Source organism: Carettochelys insculpta, chromosome 1 (genome assembly GCF_033958435.1).
Source record: "Carettochelys insculpta isolate YL-2023 chromosome 1, ASM3395843v1, whole genome shotgun sequence".
Lineage (NCBI taxonomy): Eukaryota > Metazoa > Chordata > Testudines > Carettochelyidae > Carettochelys > Carettochelys insculpta.
In genome coordinates, this window is record NC_134137.1 from 154,443,670 (window position 1) to 154,465,565 (window position 21,896).

Here is a 21,896-nt window from a genome sequence, read left to right on the forward strand (position 1 = left end):
CACTGGCTCCAGTCAGGGTGTGCCTGGCTGCAATCTCAGACTTCCATCTACTGATTCAATGTTCTTCAGTCTTTTCCCAGGATGTGACAGCTATGCTCTTCCCACAGGCCCCAACCCTTCTTCCTCAATGGGACCTTAATTTGATCTTTTTCGCCTGACAGGGCTTCCCTTTGAGCCACTGGCCTCCTGCTCCCTTTCACTCCTTCCTGGTAAGGTGGCCTTTTATCGACAATTAAGTCAGCCAGGAGGGCTTCCAAACTGTGCTCTGACATTGGAACCCCCATCTTTTTTAAGAATAAGGTACAGGTCAGACCTCACCTGGCTTTTCTGCCACCAGTTGTTTCTGCCTTTCACGTGAATCAGGCTGTCTTCTACCCAAGCCTCATAAGACCAATGAGGAAAGGCACCTCCAAGCACTGGACATCAGAAGCACACTTGCTTTTCTCTTGGAGTGGACAATTCCTTTTGTAAGTCCTCTCAGTTGGTTATAGCCTGCTTGGAGTCACCTACACTGAATGGACATTCAAAGAATAGAAGACAGTTACCTCTTTCCAGAGTTCATCCAGATGTGTTGCTCATGTCCAGTCAACATCCTTCTCATTTTTCCCTGCTGGACTTTCTGGTAAGAAGGAACTCAGGAAGGAGGGGGCCAGGCAGTGTTTTATATAGCATGGCGTATGTACACACCTCTAGGGGCCGCTAGAGCCAGTCCCCTATTGATAATGCTTAGAGAAATTCTTCCAGCACTGGTGCATATTGTGAGCATACACATCTCAAAGAACACCAGATACGGAATTGTCTTTTTTCCTCTTGCCCAGTCATGCTGACACCACTTTCATGTTACTCATCTTGGGTCTCAAATTCATGCCTGTGTCCAGAAAGTGATCATAAGAAAACACTAAACAGTTTGTGAATCAGGCAAGATAAGACACACAAAGAACACTTCATCTAGTGCCTACTCCTTTTTGCGTGGACAGTATAAATGGAACATGTCTAGAATCTGCTGCTCACGAAAGAGGATCAATATATTGCATGAATTTGTTATATCAGCAAACGTTCTAACCACTGAAATATCTGCCAGGTGCTATAAATTTTACCACAGTAGGGAATCAACAATTATAGTATTAAATATGATACACCATCATGAATGCTATTAGCAAAATTCTTTAATTAGTAATGCAGTTTAGAAAATAATAAAAGGGAATGTCTGTTTCACGAAAATGGGTGCTTTATAATGGTATTAGTTTTCAATGAAACACATCTCAGTGATACACTTTGAGATTGATTATATTGAATAGTAGTAACTTCCCAAATTGCCTGTAATAAAACGATTAGCATTAGAGTACTGTTTGTCTGCATTTCTTACACAGTCAACAAAATTAGTTGGTTACCCATATGTACAACTTCAACAACACTGTGTTTTTCAGCAAGTACAAGCAAAATTAGTTTCTCTTCTTTCCCTTCAGTGATTTGCTCCATTAACATCAAAGAAGATTCCAGTTCCAGGAAAGGCAGGGAAAATCAGAGAAAGCTTGGGTAAAGCTGTGTAGAACCTCCCTCGTCCAGCACCCTCGGGACCTGACCGGTCCCAAAGGAGGGAATTTGCCAGACAAAGAGAGGTCTCCTTACCCCCCACCCCCGGCTGTCCATCTCTGCTGTTCCCTTACCTCCAGCCTGGCCTTCACTGGCCATAATTCCAGACATGGCTGGGCTGCTGGCTGAGGCCCCAGCTGTCAGCCCTACTGAGGCTGGTTCAAGGCCAGCCACGCTTCTGGCCATGGCTGTGACCCTGGGGAGGCCAGTTCCAGCTCCGGAGAGTCTGCCAGCTGCAGTGCTGGCCCTGAGGCACCAGCTTCAGCCCCAGCTGGGCTGCCAGCATGGCTTTGGCCCCAGGACACCAGGGCTGGAACATCGTCAGGCCCAAGGGCACTCTGGTTCTGTAACATTCGTGGTCCTGCCAGATCATAGATGGTGCCAGACCAGAGAGTGCTGGTTTTGGGAGGTGGAACCTGTAAAGCGGTGTTACATGCTATTTATTTTTCACTGTGGAGGCAGAATCAGGCAGGATTATTTTTATTTGTAAACTCTTTCGGAGGCGGCTGGCCAAGAGTGTTGTTATCCATTTTCATTTTGCTCTCTAGTGTTAAAGTAATGATATCTCAAGAATGCAATTCAGTATACAAACAAACAGACAAACCAAAACACTTAGTGTCATCAGTGTGGTAAGTGCTGTACAAACATGCATGAAAACAAAAGAGCTGGTAAATAAAACATGTATTTCCCAATTTACCATTCAGCAATTCCCACCCTCCAGCAACAAAAAAGATTGGAGAAGGTTCGGTGGCAAAACAAAACATTGCTTATATGAAGTTTGTGTATTGGACCAAGCTATTCTTTAATTACTAGGTAGACATTATAATTAGATCTCATTATCTAAAATAACTATTTCTCAAGGGATCCTCTTTAATGATTCAGTAGTTATAGCACCATCTTAGTGAACCTCTCTAGTCCATTAATGCTTGGTGCTTTTTTTGAATGTCATGTTAAATTGAGTTAATCAGAAAACGAAGGGAAATGATTCACAGAAATTTTTCATTTCCATTTTAGTGTGGCTCTTTTTGTTTTCTGCCAGTGTTTAACAAGCTGTCGTACTAACATGCACTGATGATGTTTAACACATCTTTAGAAGACTGCCATTGTAACTTTTAAGGTTCTGAAAAAGTATTGCATCCAGTGCCATTAGCACTTCCATTGAAAAAAAGGAGCCTTTTTCGTGGAGTTGTTGATCTTAAAAGCTAAAGCCCTTCACTAGACACTGAGGTGTACAAACTGGGCATGAAACTGTACATGAAAAATAAGCCATCAGGATGTGCAAGGAAAGTTGCTGTCAATATAATGAAGCTCAAATGGACAGTAGCATTTTTAGTTCATATTAAGAAATTTATATTTACAGACATAGGGACTGAAAACTTAAATTGTGCCTGTCTAGGTAAGTCATGTTGAATATACTTTAATGTCCCATTTTTTTTATTTCATTACTCAGCCTACTATTAATATAACCCTCATTCCAATGTTTCATTTTTTTTACTATAAAACATCGTTTGTAGGCTTTGTTACAGCATGCTTTTATTAGTTTTAGTTTTCATATATTCCCAGAATTGATTACTTTTTACATGCATAATTATTCTTTCCTTCATTTCTTCATCTTTTATTATGAAGTTCCTAATCTTTTAAGAATTTTGAAAAGGTCATCATTCCATCTCTGTAATACACATACCAGACTATTACTTTTCTTAAATTGGGGTGAATATCACTCCCAGCAATTCTGCTAGTCAGAGCAAAATTATCCCATAACAAAGAATGCACAAAACCAGAATAGGTGTGCTTTGCTGCTAGAGCTGCCTTGATGTCAATTAATAATTGGTAACAAATGGATTAATTATCTATCCATCTGTCCATCCATCCGTCGTCTTTGTTTCTGGGAAACATAGTAGCTTTTGACTGAGCAGGTAACCATCCCATCATACTCAGTGTATACCTGATACAAGTAACAGAGAGGGAGCCGTGCTAGTCTATATACTATCAAAACAAAAAAGCAGTCAAGTAGCACTTTAAAGACTAACAAAATAATTTATTAGGTGATGAGCTTTCCTGGGACAGACCCACTTCTTCAGACCATAGCCATACCAGAAGAGACTCAATATTTAAGGCACAGAGAACCAAAAACAGTAATCAAGGAGGGCAAATCAGAAAAAAATGATCAAGATGAGCAAATCAGAGAGTAGAGGGATAGAAGGGGGTGGAAGGTCAAGAATTAGATGAAGCCAAGTATGCAAATGAGCCCCTGTAGTGACTCAGAAAATTCCCATCCTGGTTCAAACCACATGTTAATTTGAATATAAAAAACAGCTCAGCTGTCTCCCTTTCAATAGTGGTGCAAAAATTTTTCTTCAGTAACACACAAACTCTTAAGTCATTAACAGAATGGCGCACTCCATTAAAATGTTGACTAACCGGTTTGTGGATCTGTAGTGTTTTTATGTCTGTTTTGTGCCCATTAACTCTTTGTCTAAGGGAGTTTGAAGGCTGTCCAATATACAAAGCATGTGGGCATTGTTGGCACATGATGGCATATATGATGTTAGCTGAGGAACATGGGAATGTGCCTGTGATTCTGTGAATAACCTGGTTAGGTTCAGTGATGGTATTTCCAGAAAAGATATGTGGACAAAGCTGGCAGCGGGCTTTTTTGCAAGGAAAGGTTCCAGGACTGGTATTCCTGGGGTACAGACTGTGGCTGTTGGTAAGGATCCTCATAAGGTTGGGAGATTGTCTGTAGGAGAGAACAGGCCTGTCACCTAGGGCCTTCTGGAGTGTGGCATCCTGATTAAGGATAGGTTGTAGGTCTTTAATAATTTGTTGCAGTGGTTTGAGTTGGGGGCTCTTGGTGTTGACCAGTGGTGTTCTGTTCTTGGCTTTTTGGGCTTATCTTGGAGTAGCTGGTCTCTGGGTATTCGTCTGGCCCTGTCGATTTGTTTTATATTTCTCCTGGTGGGTAATTCAGGTTTATGAATATTTGGTAAAGATCTTGTAGTTTTTGGTTTCTGTTTTGATACAAGTAAGTTTCTCCTTCAGTGCTTGTTTAATGATTGAGTTTGTCAAGTGTTGGTTGGTTGTTCCTTTGCTGAATCTCATGACAGCCATTATTTCGAAATAACTATCCTAGAAGCTACACAATGCAATTGAAATAGTGGTTGGCTTATTTCAAAAGAGGTAAACCACATTTCAGGAGGAGTAGCACCTATTTTGAAATAGGAGCTGTATTGGCAGGGAATAGAATAATACTTTGAAATAAGCCATAGTGTGGGTTATAAGAGTTGATTGTTCCTTGAGAGTAAAGGGAGATAGAACCCCAAACTGGGAGCTGGTATGACAGTATTAGTTGTGTAAGATCCCATAGTTCCTGTGTGCATGCTCTGTGTGAGAGATCTAGCTGGTGAATCAGTATAGTGGCATATTCACTGGCCCACCTTCTCTGTCTCCCAAACCCCTTTTGAAGTGAGGACCTACTACAAAGCAGTGTTGTGGCATACAGGCTCTCACATCTTGCCCCCTTTCTTCAGCTGAACTGCCCTGATTCTGCTAATTTAGAGCATGACTGAGGTCCTCAGAAAATAATTACCTATTAATAGTTGAGCAATGACTGGGTAAGCATGTTCTCTGTTTTGTAAATTCCTATTTTAGATTACAAGAAGTAGTCCTGTGGCACCTTATAGACTAACAGATATTTTGGAGAATAAGCTTTTGTGGGGCAAAGACCCGCTTCATCAGATGCATGAGTGGGGGGGTTCCAGAAGAGGGTTTAAATATATGGGCTTATGAAAAGGAGGGAGCCTCACTCAAGGGGAGGGCCAGAGCTGACAAGGTCTGTTCAGTCACAGAGGATGTGGCCCTTTATCAGCAGTTAATGTGGAGTTGTGAACATCAAGAGAGGAGAAATCAGGTCAATTCAGTCAGGGAGGATGTGGCCCATTGTCATTTGCTAATGTAGAGGTGTGAACATCAAGAGCTGAGAAACTGCTTTTGTAATTGGCCAGCCATTCCCAGTCTCTTTTCAGTTCTTGGCTGATGGTGTCCAATTTGCACAGCCCACCAACCTTAAACAAATTATCACCAGCAACTGTAGATGGCACCACAGTAACTCTAAACCTGGACCAATCCCTGCAACAAACCTCAGTGCCAACTCTGCTTACATATCTACACAGCGATATCCTCACAGGACCTAACCACATCAACCACACCATTAGGGGCTCCTTCACCTGCACATCTATTAATATAATATATGCCGTCATGTGACAGCAATGCCCCAATGCAATATACGTTGGCCAAACTGTACAGTCTCTACCTAAAAGAATAAATGGACACAAATCAGACATCAGGAATGGTAACACACAAACACCTGTAAGAGAACACTTGAATCTCCCTGGACACTCAGTAGCAGTTTTAAAAGTAGCAATCTTAACAACAAAAAAAAACTTCAAAAGCAGATTCCACAGAGAAACTGCAGAGCTGCAATTCATTTGCAAATTTGACACCATCACCCCAGGACTGAACAGAGACTGGGAGTGGCTGGCCAATTACAAAAGCAGTTTCTCTGCTCTCGATGTTCACAATTTCACATTAACTGCCAATAATGGGCCACATCCTCCATGACTGAACAGACCTTGTCAGCTCTGGCCCTCACCTGGACTGAGACTCCCTCCTTTTCATAACCACATATATTCAAACCATCCCCTGGAACCCCCCACTCATGCATCTGACAAAATGCATCTTTGCCCACAAAAGCTTATGCTCCAAAATATGTTAGTCTGTAAGGTGCCACAGGGCTTCTTCTCATTTTTGAAGATACAGACTAACTCGGCTACCCCTCTGTCACTCCTACATTTGCTTCTCCTATTTGTTTCCTATGCTGCAAGGTATTTTGGTGTTTAAAACTCTGTGGTAAATATTTGCTGTAGGATGGTATCTATGTACATTATTCAAAATTCCCTCATAGTCCAGTCTAGTGCACGCTGACACATGAATTAATTGACTCAACCCTTATGTATTTGTAGACCCTTAAATTGTATTTCTTTTCTGTAAGTCCACTGCCAGTGATTTGATCCTGAATAGTAATAATTTTGGAAATACAGCAACAGTTAAACTAGGGAAGAAATACTAGTTTCATTTTCATCTACTAATTTTCTTGTTCCTGCTGTGCAAATTACCACAAATCAAGGTGGAAATTGTTTCCCTACATACTCTTGCTATAAAGAGACTGAAACATTAGAGTTCAATAAAATATGCCATCTATATGCTAAACCAAGGTTCCTGCTGTCTACAAGTGATAAAAATACAGCAAATTCAGGAGGTTAAGATTTAGGATCCTGCCATATTGTTACATCTGTTGTTCTACTGTTTTGTTTGTTTTTCATGTATTACTCAAAATTGTGGGTTTTTTTCCACCTCTGACATCAGGTGTTTGTTTTCTGCTTTGAAACTATAACTGTGAATTTGACAAGAAAAGATTAGTTTGATGCATTTCATTTATATAGGTTTCTTCAAGTATTTTGAAAGACTCCCAAAGAGAAGTTAGCAGTCATGCGGCTTCATTTTGATGATGATGCACTAATTGCTACTTCAAAGGGTGACTGATACTGTGTGCAAGTGAAGCTTTTCACTTATTTGAGCAGTCTCATTAGTTTTAGTGCTTTTGAATATGAGTCCAATTACCCTGAGTTTTGATTAGTTCTTCAGTTACCGGAGTGCTGTGCCCAAAAGAATTCTGTAATAATTAAGTGCCCTAACAGTGCACTCTTGTGGTAATGTGAGTTGTGAAACCCAGAGTTCTGGCCACCAATGAGACATTCCAGGCAAAGTTTGAAGCTTTCCAACATTATGAGTTCGAGATATACAAAGGAAACACAGATAACACATAAATGATCACTACTTACCATCCTCAGGCAAAAAATATCATGGGTAAAAGGTATAAAATACTTAACATTATGACAACAGGCCTTTACAGACCTTCAATATTTGTATTTATTTTACTTTAAAGAAAAGAAACATGTCAGGGGTAGCAGGACTAAGATGTTGCCCCATCTTAAACCAAGGTTATCTGTTGTAGGCTAACCTCTTGACTCCAAGGTATAAATTTTTAATGTTGAGACTAATTAATTATTGGAACTGTTTCCCAATGCTTATGGTGGATTGTCTATCACTGACCATTTTAAAATCTATATTCAATGGCTTTTTTCCTGAAATTTTGTTCTAGGAGTTATCTGTAGGCTCTATTATATAAGAAGAACACGTTGACCATGGAATAGATCAATACATTAATTTACGCTTGGAATTGCTAAAAATTATCTATAAAGTGATTTTCAGGGAAATCATGATGATCAGAACAAAACAGCCTTACGCAGTAATGATTAATGATGGCGCATGATTGGTAATGACTTAATTTTTGTGCTCTCTGAGCACTTGCAACCTCTAGTGAACTCAGTAGGTAATAATCACCTCTGAAAACAGGTCAGAAGACTATATTCTGTGCACATTCTGTGCACCTAACATTAAGACACTGGTGCAATAAGTTTAGTCACAAGGAGCTGGGAGAGAATGCACCCATGCACTTTTTATTTCCTACCACTGAGACAAAAATATTTGAGGCTATGTCTATACTATCAAGTCTTGTTAACCCAAGATTGCCTTTTGGTGACAGAACAGTGAAGATGTACACATAGCAATATGACTTTTGTCAGGAAAAATGCCCAGCTTCCACCCTTATAAGAGACATTTTTCTTCTCTCATCCCTTTATTGTAGACAAAGAGCAAGTGTAGGTACTGCTGTTTGTTTTGTTGACAGAACTATCTTTTACCAGTATACCACAATGCCTCTCCAGTCCTGGTAACGCTCTCAGCATTTTGATTTCTGCTCTCCTGCAGGTATGTGCCCCTCCCCTTTCAAAGCTCAGGGAAGTATCAGACAGCTATGTGTGCTGCTCCAGGAAAGCAAATCATTGGAGTACTCCTGTTCTGCCCTGATCTGAGAACAGTGGGAGGGGGACAGTCCACTGGCTGCTTTGACAATCCTCAGCAGGGAGAACTCCATGCTGTTGGTAGCAGAGGCAGCTGTGGGAGAATTTGGAGGGAATCCCAACATCCTCAGGGATCATCTCTGCCTTCCTACTGCATTGCACTGTGAAATACCTACTCAGAGTGCATTGCTCACACTGTCGATGAGAGTGCCCCTATTGCAGGCATGTTCTGTCAGCAAAGGAAGCAGCCGTGAACAACCTCTGGCCATTCTTGTTTTGTCGACTCTTGGGTGTCAACGTGAGTTTTGCCAACAAAATTTGGTAGCATGGGGTAGTTTGTTTGTGGTTTTTATTCTGATCTTGTGCCAGTTTTGTTCCACTACAAAGATTGGGCCCTATATTTATATTGCTAAATGAAGTTTTTTCTGTGATGGCAAAATTCAGTATTGGTCAACAAAGTTTGTTTAATAAGCTGACTATAAATGTGTAGTCTAAGAGATTTATTTTTTATGGGCCTCAGTGATGGCTAAAGTATACCTTTTCTGCCAAGATTAAAACTTGGGAATGCTTTATTCCAAATTTGTCCCTCTCTGCTATCTCCCCACCACTGCCAGGATTTTTAACTCTTTTTGGTAGAAACCTTTGATCCTTAATTTGTTTACTAGCATTGAGTCCACTGACTTCAGTAGAATTCTCCACAAATGCAGCGCCCATATGCACAATCTGGTGCTCTTAGCCTTTGAAAAATTAAACAAAAACCTCCACAAATACCATTGTAGAATAAAACTTGAGTGGGGGGAATACAATTAATTTCATAGTAGTAGAAAATTTCCGGTACTTCAGAGTTCCCATTTTGAATTTTTTTTTATGCCTGTAAAATGATGCTGATTGATTCTAACTTCCTAGACTAATCAAAATTTGTTTTTCAAAGAATGAACTTGAGTTGAACTCAGTGATATGGTGAGTGGTCTGTAGTAGCTTTTTCATCTGTGGTTTCTTTATACTGTATTAGATAAGGTTATTCGAAGGCATACCAGAGGATATAATTTAATTGTGTATATTAAAAATGCTAGTTCTTTTAAATGTTATTTATTGGGAAGAAAACTGTTCAAATAACCATGGTATATTTACTGGAGCTTTCCTTTTTTTTTTTTCCCCTAGTGTAAAACTCTCTCTGGTGTCTGTGATCACATTATCTCTCTCTCATCGGATCCTCTGGTTTCACAGTCTGCCCACCTTGAAGTGATCCAGCTAACAAACATAAAACCAAGTGAAGGGCTGGTAAGAAGTACGCAGTTAATTGAAACAATTGTCCTCAATGAGAGACTTACTTCTGTAAATAATATCTAGACTGGAGAGCGGGGGCATGGGATAAGAACTAGCCATTTATTTAGAAATGTTTAGTTTGATTTTCACACAGATGGGCTAATGTTATGGGTGTATGACATGAATAACAGTTGTATAAAAATGTAGTGAATAGGAAGGTAGAGTAATTCACAGCAGTCTATGTAAAATTCTGAAATATTTTAAACTATTTTAGGGTCTTGAACTCTGGAGGGGATTTAAATTAATAAATGCTCTCACCACAAAGTTTGTGTAAGATTTTGCACAAAACTGTCTCATTCTGGAATTTGTTTCATAACATCTCTTGTTGAGACATAAAACACTTGTATGACTTATTCAGAGATTCTAAAGGAATTCCCAGAAGAAAATTAAATTATATTGCGAGAAGTCTTCATGCTAAATCAGACTGCTGTAAAAGACCGTGGTGGCAATCCCTTGAGTGTTGCTCATGAGTTGATCATTGCTGGTTGGATTATGCATGCAGGTAGCAACCAATGCATAAAAGAAACAACACTGATTACAAGTGGAGATATGATATTTGACTTCAAGAATAACAATACCACCTTCTACTTTGGGGGTATCAGAAGGTATTCAGAATTCAAATTGAGAAATTTGCTTTTATACCCTCTTTTGCTGCCTATAAACATCTGTGGTCCAGTTATTTGCATCGTATCTGTACTGCTGTGCTCCCATTCCATGAGATGTTTTTTGCTTTGGTGGCTTTAATTTTGTACTTAATTTTTTGACAAATTTTGTTATGCCTAGGAACCTAGAAGTAAGGATGTACTCAGTATTTCTCTCTTCAGGCAAATAGCAATTAAAATGAAAGGCATTTTATTTTTAATTGGTAACTATTACCCCATCCTTTTGCTTATTTCACTGTTCTTTTCATGGCAGAATCAATTGCCCTTCAGAGGGTTTCAGCTCTCCATGGACTTTCTCCACCCTACCAATCTGGCATCTTGTTCTGTTAGTCTGATCCCTTCTCATCCTTAGCCATGCTTCTTTTTAGCCCATTTCCATGGGAAAGAGATATTCTTACTTTTTTCTCTCCCATCTTTCTGGAGCTTCATATTTGCCGTAAGAACTGTCCCATGAGTGCACTGCTTTTCCAGCATTCTTTCCTCATTCAGATTCCTTCTTATGGCCCTCTTTCCTCATAATCCTGACAAGCAAGTCAACCAATATAGTTTGCTTTTAAAGCATCATTAGTTTTATGATTCTGTTTTCAGCTCTGCCACAACCATGGTCTGGTCAATTACCCTCCTTGTACCTTTGGGTCCCCTTGAAGTTTGAGTCTGTCTTGTCTGTGCAGATTGTAAGCTCATAGGGGACAAGGAGGTTCTCTTAATATGCGTTTATACACCCAGCACAATGGGGCCACACTCTCAGATAGGAACTCTAGTCCCTTTGACAGTACAAGTAGTGATAATTGTGTGTGTGTTTAATGGTGGAGGAAAGCGTTAAGCAGGCTGTGTACAAGCATTAGCAGTGCATTATTTTGTTACTGTGTCATCTTTCTTCCCCTTCCCATTCTTGGCCCCCCAAGCCACTCTTTTGTTGTCTGTTTGTTGAGTTACATCATGTTGTGTTTAAGATCTTTGGAGCAGGGATCACAATTTTATTTGCCATATGGGGTGCCTAACAAGTTTTTGGGTTTATAAAATGATAATCCTAAGAGCTGATTATCTTTGTTAAAACATTTTTGATGTTTTGTGTAAAAGGGGCAGTCATTTGTGTAGTTTTTGTTTAAGATGTGTTGAACACATTCTGATTTATTGTCATTAACACTGAACCAGTTTCCAAGTTGTCAGTTCCACAAGTGATGGAAGGTCTTGTGTTTGGTGGTGAACTGCACCATGAGGGCCTTTCATCACTTAATTAGACAAGGAGCTTGATAACTTCCTGACTTAACAAGACTTTTTCTGGGATTCATGTTCTAATGGGATTGGGAAGATAGTTATGACTGACCTCCTTTCAGTGCTTTGGACGCACATTGGAGTTTTGTACAGGCAAAGGTGTTAACAACATCAGTGTTGTTAAAGTAAGCAAAATGAAAGGGTGATCTGCAAGCAGTTCAGTAAATAGGCAAGACCGGCTTGTGTGCCTGAAGATGGTACTGTGTGCCAGCCAGAATAAGTGAAACATTTAAAATAGTGGGATGTGATAGTCTCTAAGAAGTTAAAGTACGATGGGAAGAAGAAGGAAGGAAATAAAAATAGAAAGCAAGGTCAAACGTAGCTGAATTTCTAATATACATTGTTCTTGTGACCCTGGGAGGGGATGAGGTTTGTCTGAATGGATAAGTGCTGTGCATAGTTTTGGAAGAGTCAAAATTTAAGTGATTTTTTAAAAAACAAATTAATCTTGATGTTTGGCATATGAGTGTGTTATAGTATCACTTTTAATTTAGTACTTCTGAAATTGTACAGGAAAAAAACGTTACTGAAATTTAAATATTAATCATACATAAATGTGAAATATCAAACTGCTGTACATGTGCTGTTTTCATAATTAACTATTGTGTGAGTTTTATAATATTGTATATTATAAATAACATTTGGAAAGACGTGACAAAATAAGCACCGCAAGTAGGAAATTATTGTAGCCATTGTTGTGATGTATGGGGAATTCTTTCAGGATGGAGCTTAAGTAAAGTGCTATGTTGTTGGGTGTTTTAGCTCTCCAATCTGTTCCATGATTTATGACTTTGGGGTTGTTTGCATCCGCATATTACCTCATGAGGTTTGTAGGAGAGGGATATAGCCTACAGCTTTGAGAAAAGTGAAGATGAATAGGAAATGATAGAATACAGATCTGTCCTAAAAAGCCTTCATATCAGCTACATGTGGTCAGCTTTTCAGACATTTGTAAAGATATTCCATTTGGGAAAAGACTTAGAAGTTAATGCTTCTATAGGATTGGACAGAGTGTATTTTACTGTTTCTTTCAGCTCTTTTATGTTCCAGAGAAAAGAACATGACTATTTTAGCAGGTAATCCTTTATCCTAAGGAAATGGAATCTGAAGTATTTCATCTGATTTTTTGTTTGAGAATAGTTTGTTCAGCACTTCAAAGAATGAAAATAGGCATGTGTTTTGCTAGGAAAAACAAAACAAAACAACAAAACAAAACCAAGCGGAGAATCTTGTTACAGCTGTGAATGTTCTGCCAACTTTAGCAGCTTTTCTGACATGCTTCTATACAGTTGTAATTTTTAAAACAGCAATATGGAATTTTAAAGTAGGATTGTGGTGTTATGAAATTGAATTTATTGATTTTGAGATTTTCAAGTCAAGTTTTTCATTTTAGTTCAAGACCAAATTATTAGCATGGGTTATATTTTTGGTTTTGGATTAGGGAATATAGAGGTTAGTATTTCAAAACATTTTACAAACAGGATACTTGTTTTGTTTCTCTGATTGCTAGAATAACTTTAAAACTAATCTGCTATAGGCAGAAGGTCCCTCATTTGTCCATGAGGCAAACAAATGGAATGTAAAAAGACAGCTAGCAAAGGTAGACACAGAATCACTGACCCCACAGCCAGGCTACTAGTAAAGAAAGAAAGAGAGAAGATTTTTCATCCTGTCATGACCCTACAGCCACGGGCTTCCAGGTGCCTAATTGAAAGGGTATTCCTGTTGCCTAATTCCTCTGCACCTGAGAGTAATGGAGATGGAAGAGGCCAGAGTGGAGAACTGTGGGGCATTGTAGGGCACATATGGGACATCTCTTGAGGCTAATGAATTCCGTTTAAAAACATGGTACTTCCACACTAAACTTCATTTGGAATTTTAAACTTGACCTGAATGCTACACCTGTCAGGTTACTACGATATTATGATATTGATATTATGTTGATTTTAGTGCACCATACATTGAGCTAATGGAATTTACTATGAAGACAGGCACTTGGTAAATTCAGGCTAAATAACTTAAAATTGATATTATCTTGTGGTGTAGACATAAACTGAGGGTAGCAGTGTGAGAGAAGTATACTTTGAGTCATATAACCTGAAATCGTGAGGGAGGTGGAACTTCATGGAGGCGATGCACGAAGCTATATAACATTTATGAGGCTCTTGATGGTCCTTGTCAGCTTCATGGAACACTATAGAGTTGAGTTGGAGACGTGTGTTGCTTTAGTTTCGAGGGGTGCTGAATACATCATTTTCAGAACACGTAGCTCGTATTAAAGAAGCCTTTTTCTTTGTGTTTTGGGGAAAGCTTCATCATATGGCCATCACAGTAAAATAGTTTGAATTGAGTTAAATATGAGATAAAATGAACTTAGAATCTGATTGTTTCCATTCAGTCTAGTATCAGAGACAGCTAATTGACAAAATGCAGTACTGTTTAAAGTACATCTAACTTGGTTTGTGCTTCCTTTAAAAAAAGAAGTTTTTATGTTTAACTGAATAATATGTAGCCCCAAGATAAAATCTGTTAATTGGTTTTAAATCAGACCATCTGCGAATAACTGACCTGGGCACTCTCTGATGTTTTTAAACATGCAGCATCCATTAAGAAGGCTAGTGCTTAAATTAAGTTCACTTGAGTTGCTTGTTCTTATATTGATTGCACTCAGAGATTATTTCAAGCATTTTGTCTGGATTATCACTCAATTTGTTTGGCATGATTTATTCTCATAAATTCTCCAGAATTTTAGAGTTGCCTTTGGATACTAGATCGCTGCTAATTAAGTGCTGTTGAACGGCACAGACACACAGCACCATGGCCAGCGAATGTGCCATTACAATACTGCAGAGGGCGGCGGGGGGAACAGCTGTGTAAACTTGTATCATTTTCCCCATTTTACCAGAGGTTCCAAATCAAATATATCCTGTCAAACTATGTATCCTTACTGTCCTTTTGTCATATGTTGGTGTGCAAGTAAAAACAGACTGTCTAACGAAGGGTAAAAGGGAGTTCATCTGCACATTTGAAAAGCATGTTGTACATATGGACAAATCTTTGCTCTCACGCTGTTGTAGTGTTATATAATTGAGGAAACAGGTATGAGTTTCAGAAGTCTGTGGAATAAATACAATGTGCCTTTCAGCTTTCTCTCCCCTCAACTCTGTCTCCTCCGCTGGGCTCCTATGCCCTCAAGGGTGTGCAAATCTAATACTGGATATCATAATTTCAAGGACTTTTTTTCATGACTCTGCCTCTTTTGTGCTCCTGAATTCTATGTCACCATTTTTATTTCTGGAAAGGAATAGATTGCAAGGGCTTGTAATCATTTGCCAGATCATATTTGTAAACCCTTAACATCTTCAGCGTAATGCTAAATTAAATCTGCAGTACATAAGTAAACACTGAGGTATGAGAATCTATCCATTTACTTTCTATCTAAACATCTAACACTCATTGCTGTTTACTTCTTTTCATTACTTTGCAGATTTATGTGCCTATATTGAATTGAGTTAACTTGATAGATCTAATGCATGTTGGAGATGTACATTGATTATTTTGTTCTTGATTATGCCTGCTCTTTTCTTCAAATAAGGCTATTTGTATTGTCTCCGTCAAACATCAGCAGTAGTTTTTACCTTATTTTCAGCATTGGTATGTTGTGTATGTAGTAAATGTAACTTCTTTAAAAACAAATCTGATGGGAACTTTTTTTGTATAGCTTTTCTTTTTGTCTTACATTGGTGTTAAGTAAAACAAACGCTATCTAATGAAGGGCAGAAAATGGGATAGTAATGGAAACTTGTATATTTCACTGTTTGAATTTTGTGTGAATATTTCACTGTTTAAAGGTGAGGGTTTTTCCCCCAAAATCACTCACTGTTGACTTAATTCTATTCTCATTGAAATCAGTGGGAGTTTTACTAGTCTAACAATGCTGAAAACACTGGCTTGTGCCAAACTCCTTTACAAAGGAGATTGGATTTTCCAGAGGTTAAGGTGCTCACCCAGGACTCTGAGATGTAGTTTCAGTTCCTTTCTTTCCCACAGACTTCCTCTAGTACTTTCATCAAGTCACTTATCCTTTCTACATTTAGATTAACATGCTTCCATCAAGCTACCTACCAGAGCTCAGGGAGGTGCATCGCCTATAGTTACAGGAAAAAATCCTTCCATCGCTGTGGGTATCATGTGCACCATGGTCTATAGCAGAATACTCATTGTGTGTAGCAGCCGTGGTGTAGATATGGCCATAGCCTCTTGGTGCTTTAGGGTATGTCTGCACTACAAAATTAGGTTGAAATCTGTTAAGGTTGATTTTCTAGCACCCATTTTTGTGAAGTCGAAGGGCGTGTCCATACTGGTACATAAAATCGATCAAGTGTATCCCTGTAAGTGACACCATTTTCAACTTTGTCAGCAATGCAGTGTGGGTACCTATCCCACAGTTCCTAATGCCCCATTGCATTCTGGGTTTCTGTCCCAGTGCGTGATAGGACAAAAATGCTGCAGGTGGTAGTAGGTGTGTGTCGTCAACATCCCATAGTGCACTTCCTTCCTCCCTCTCCCTTTGGAAAGTAATAGCAAAAAGTGGTTTATGACCTTTTTTCATATCTGTACAGACACCATTGCAAGGCTAGCATGTAACTTGTACAGTTCAAAACTGATGTAGCAAGTATCGTGAGCATCTCATGCATTGTACTGAAGCATGTGCAGTGCCTAAGCAGTTGTGAGAGTTAGGAGGACTCTAAGGAGGGCACAGATATCTATGAATATGAGACACTGGAGAGGAGGAATGGGGAAATGCTTTGAGAAAAATGTAGGCAGAAAGAAAGAATTTTTGGTTTCTCCCTTCATCATATTGTCAGCATGGGTGCAGAGACTGTATTCTCAATTGGCCATCTATCCAACCTCCCATCACTGCAGAAATGTTATCCCTGAAAATAGTACAGGGGCCTGGAATGTTTCATACATTGAGCAGAATGTAGGAATAAAGAATTTCCCCATACACTATATTGGTGTTGGGGAGAGTCTTAATGCAGGGTCCCAGACACTGCAGGAAAAAAAGAATTGTTGGTTTTCTTCTCATAGCAGTAAGCCCAGGTATGAGCCAAGTGGGGGGTGTTGCTGGATGACCAGTTGAAGTAGTCCTCTCCTGTCAGCAGCAAGCCCCTTAGCCGCTGGCGGAGACTTTCCCCGGCAGCAGCAAGCCCAGGTATGGGCCAAGGGGAGGGTGTCCGTGGTTGACCAGTTGAGCTGTTTCTTCCATGGAGCCAGCAAATCCCCCCATATCTTAACCACTGGGGAGACTTTCCCACAGCGGCAGCAAAGCCCTCTCTTTCCTGTGCAACTGGCAACGTTGTCAGCGCCGAACAGCAGGCACATCCTTTTATTGGGTTGGGTTGGGCGCTACCCACGTGATGTGGCTGAGCGCAGGATGGCACCTGTGGGGGAGGGAAAGGGGTTCACACGCAAATATGAACCACTGAGAAGAAGTTTCTCAGCATGTTATACAAGCACAACCCTCGGCACAGCCTTGTTGACACATGGTATGGCAGGGCAGGAGCTGGCACCAGGCAGCGTATAAAAAAAATAGCATGTGTAGAGACAGAGCCATGGACTCCCTGCAGGGGTTATTTCAATGGGTGGGTGTATTCACACTGCTAAAAGCATAGAAAGAAAGAAACCATTTTTCAGGCTGTCATACTGACATGAGCCCACAGCTAAAGGCTCACTGCTCCCGCTTGGAAATTCAGACTCTTCCTGTAACTGGAGAGCAATGGCCAGAGTGGAACACTGAGAGGGGCATTATGGGTTACATACGGGACACCTCTGGAGGCTAATAAATTCGCTTTTAACACTTAGCTCTTCCACACTTGCATTTAATCGAACTTCTTAATTCGAGCTTGACGCTACACCTGTCAGGTAACTGCGATTTTGTAATCTCAAGACTAGTGCACCCAAAATCAAGCTAATGGTCTTTACAGTGAAGACAGTCATGTGGTAAATTCGAGCTAACTGAATTAAATTTGATTTTATCTCGTAGTTTAGATGCAGCCTAAGAACTTTATGGAGATATGCAGGAAGGATGAATGCTCCACCCTCAGACACGTTAACAAGTTGTTCCAGGGGACCTGGGCTGTGTAGGTACAGTAACTGCCACAGATCTCACACTGCTTTAGTTCACTTGTAGCATGATTAAACAGGAGAATTCACCAAAGCTGCCATGGATGCAGTGCGTGAGATGTAGTGTTACAACAAGTTCTTGGATGTTAGCGAGATCAGCTGCTCCATTTCCTTGCTGACCATTGTCATCATCCAGCATGTCCTCTTTGCTGTTGCTAGAGGATTGCTGAGAATCTCTTCAGAGTTATTCACAGACTGTTTGGGAACAGTAACTCCCTAGAATCCCATGCAGCTGCTCATAGAAGCAGCATGTTTATGGCAATGACCCAGAGCATCCATTTGCTTCCTGTGTTTTAAGGTACGCCTGCCTAAGCTACTTTATTTTCATGTGTCTTTGCTGGGCATCCCTGGTGTATCCTTTTTTCCTCTGTGTCCTGTGAGATTTTGGTGTATATGTCTAAAATTCTTTTGCAGCTTCATAGTTTTCCCAGCAGAGATTCATCCCCACACACAGCAATGAAGTTCCAGATCTCCTGCATGCTCCATGCTGGAGCTTGTCTGCTACCCTGGGAATCCATGGCCAGATGTGCGGCTCAGGGTGTTGCCTGCTCCGCTTACCAGGCTGGCCAAACAGGAAGTTAACTTCACATTTTCCCGGGCTGCTTCCTGCACACCTGGAGAACAGCGGATCAGAACATGATGGTCAGAGTGGTCACATTGGGGCACTGTGGGACGCTTCCAGGAGGCCAAGAATGTCAAATTTCACAATGCTCCATCTGCACAAACCTAAAGTCAACCAAGACTGAATTTGGCATTACGCCTCATGAAGAGCAGGAGTACAAAAGTCGACCTTAGGAGCCCTTAAAGTCAACAGAATGGCCCCTGTAGTGTGGACTGTTTCCTTAAAAAACTTGACCTAAATTTGACCTAATCTCCTAGTGTAGATCAAACCTTATTTTCCCATTTGTAAAATGGGAATAACAACACTTTCCATTTTTATACGGGAATTGTGATACTAATAATTAAAGATAGATATCTAAATACATAGAAAATGGCATGATATATGTGTACGTGGACAGGGGTAAACAGGGGCATGATCCTAAAAATTTTGGTTTAGTCTGCCCTGGTGCCTGCCCATTGGTGGCACATTTCAAGTGGAATTCCTCTTCCAGGATTCACTCTTGACTGTAGTGTCTGAGGCAGAGGGGCAGTGAGAACATGACACCTGAAAACTTGCCGTCTTTTCCAGGTTGTTCTAAGATGCTTGAATAGAGCAATGCTCACTTGGTCAGCCAGTGTCTGTCTCCTTTGTGCAAAGAGGTCTGGTGAAACGGAAGGAAACGAGCTGTTGCAGAAGTTACTGAACTCCTTTAGGTCCCCCCCACTCCACCCCGTAATATTTAGGAAGAACAGTCTCTGCCCCTTTGCTGATGTCACTCAGAAGGATAATATTTTATGTGGAGGGTCAGGGTGAGGAACTTGTCTTTGGAATGGGGTAGCTCCTCCAACTCCGGTTCTGGCTATGGATTCCAGAGCTGGAAAAATAGCTTTTGATGGAGGAAAGATCACAATGCTATTTCACCACTTTTCTCTTTTAGAGGGTCTGGCAGCACTTTTCTATGGGTGGTTATTTTCTTCCTAAGCACCCAGTGGGTGGATGAATATGAAACATGATTAAAACACGAATGAGCAGCACTGTTTCAGTGAAGGAGTTTGCTGGCACTTATTTTCCATTAGTTTGGTTACTAAAATTTTAATTTTTAAATTATTTCAACAAGTTTGTAACTTTGAACATTCAAGTAAGATTGATCTTATTAGGCAAGTTGGTCAGCTTAAATATATACTTTTTGTATTGCAAAATTGCTGTTATTAGAAATCCTTCTCAACTCAGCATCCACTTAATTTTCGGCTATAGTGGCTATTTCCGGATCCAAAGAAGTGGATCTGCCCCATGAAATCTCTTCACCTAATAAATTATTCTGTTAGTCTTTAAAGTGCTACACAACTGCTTTTTTCTTTTCAGTAGACCATATAGTTCTATAAACATGGTAACACTTCTTTGATGTTCACACCTTGATCAGAATTGAAATATCATCAAACTGTCATGATTAAGGATTGAAATAAACATGGGATTGAGCTGAATGAGGCAAACAGCAGTTCATAGAGCTGTTCTTTCAGGTATACATCACAGGATTAGTTTCCACTTAGTTCATCTCACATTTTGAAAGTTTACCTTCGCAACCTTAATAGCTAAAGAACTCTCATTATTATGAAATCTTAGATTCTGGTAGCATCCAGGAAAAAAGCTGAAATAACTAGTCATCCTAATACAGCAGTTGTGTTTCTTTATGAACAGATAATGTTGCCCCAGATAATGTTGCAGTGGTGTTCCTAGTGTAAGGAATATATGTGAGGTACCTCTCAAATCATGTATATTTAAAAAGATAAAGCTACAAATTGCAACTTCTGTGTAGGCGCCAGAATCTTTCAGTCTTTTTGTTCTCACTTAGCTGCTCACCCTCCCTCCCTGGAAGTGAAAACACTGTACCACGCTTCTGTGTCCAGAGAGGTACTCCTTGTTGCATATATTAATTTATAGGTTGGATAATTGATAGATTATCCTTTTAGAGACATGCAATTTGTTTTGGTTGGTAATAGTTTATGAAACGCTTTACAAATTCTCTCCCATGATGTCTTTTTCTTAGGGTATGTACATTAAATCAACATATGATGGTCTCCATGTAATTACTGGAACAACAGAAAATGTAAGTATCGTTAATACTGAACATTCAGGCCTGGAAGCTTTTTTGACCTTACATTTGGTTAATACTTTTCCTTTGCTACAGACTATACATCACTTATAAAATTATGTTAGTTAGCTATGAAGAATCAGTGGCATGTTGGAGGGTAAAAATTAGATTGTTTTTGTTTATTAGTCTCAGAATTTGAAAGAGTTGGTCTCAGGTGGGTTCCATCATGGTCAGCTTTATTTCATTCTTTCAAGGTATTTACAGTACTTCCTTAGATCAAGTTAGGAAGTAGCTGTCTTTGTTTTGTTTTGTTTTGTTTTGTTTTGTATTGATTGTGTGTAAAAGATAAGTGTTTGCAATATGTATTGACTGATATGCTGGGGATTGCTGTGGCACAAGAAAAAATAGTTCTTATGTCTATCAAACTTCATTTGATTTTGTAATAGAAATAAAAATATGGAAACAAGGGCATCCTTTGAAGCTGACATTTAAAAATGTAGATTTCTGCATAGACTTCTTAGTGCAATTTTGAAGTAGGGAAGTATAATTGTAGCCTTGTCAATTCAGATGTTAGAGAAAGAAAGTGGGTGAAGTAATATCTTCTGTTTGACCAACTTCTGTTAATGATAGATGCAATTTTGCGAGGCACACAAGAACTTTATGTAGCTCAAAAAATTGTCTCTCTCTCTCTCTCACCAACAAAAGTTGGTCCAGTGAAAGATATCTCATCTGCCTATAGTAGGGATCATATTATTATTATTAGATATAAATTAAAAGGCAGAAGGACGGCAAACTCTTAGCAAACCACACCTGCATAGTTTTCAGCTCCCTTATAGCATGCTTTCTCCTCTTCTGGCACTCCCCCGACCCCCTTCTTTCCAGAGTGGCAGTGACAGATTCGGCTGTCCAGGAAGAAGCTGGAAAACTGATGTTTTTTCTTAGGGCTTTAATACACAAAAATAGATGCACAGTAGGCCTCTGACAGAAGGCTGTGCCAATTTCATGACAGTTGAGTCAATTTCTTTTGAGAATCTTGATGACCTCATACTCAAATAAACCTGCAAAGAAATACTTGCTCTACTTTGCTATGCTGTCATTTCCTGACAAACATGAACCGTCTCCAGCACTGAATACCATTACATCTAATTTTTCCGTGGGGACTCTGGAAATAACTCATGACTAGT

The 21,896-nt window shown here is 39.7% G+C and overlaps 1 protein-coding gene across 8 annotated transcripts in view; it reads left to right on the forward strand.

Annotated features, from left to right (window-relative positions):
• CNKSR2 (connector enhancer of kinase suppressor of Ras 2) overlaps nt 1-21,896 on the forward strand; it is a 372,822-nt gene that overhangs the window by 162,438 nt on the left and 188,488 nt on the right. For 5 of the 8 annotated variants that reach the window (XR_012645541.1, XM_074994112.1, XM_074994129.1 and 2 more), the window contains 2 exons: nt 9,735-9,854; nt 20,668-20,727. Coding sequence is in view for 7 of the 8 variants with exons in the window: in XM_074994112.1 (XP_074850213.1) it covers nt 9,735-9,854; nt 20,668-20,727 (180 nt within the window). In the remaining variant the exon portion in view is untranslated. The remainder of the gene's footprint in view (nt 1-9,734; nt 9,855-20,667; nt 20,728-21,896) is intronic. The other 3 variants (XM_074994120.1, XM_074994139.1, XM_074994145.1) reach the window with 1 other exon arrangement.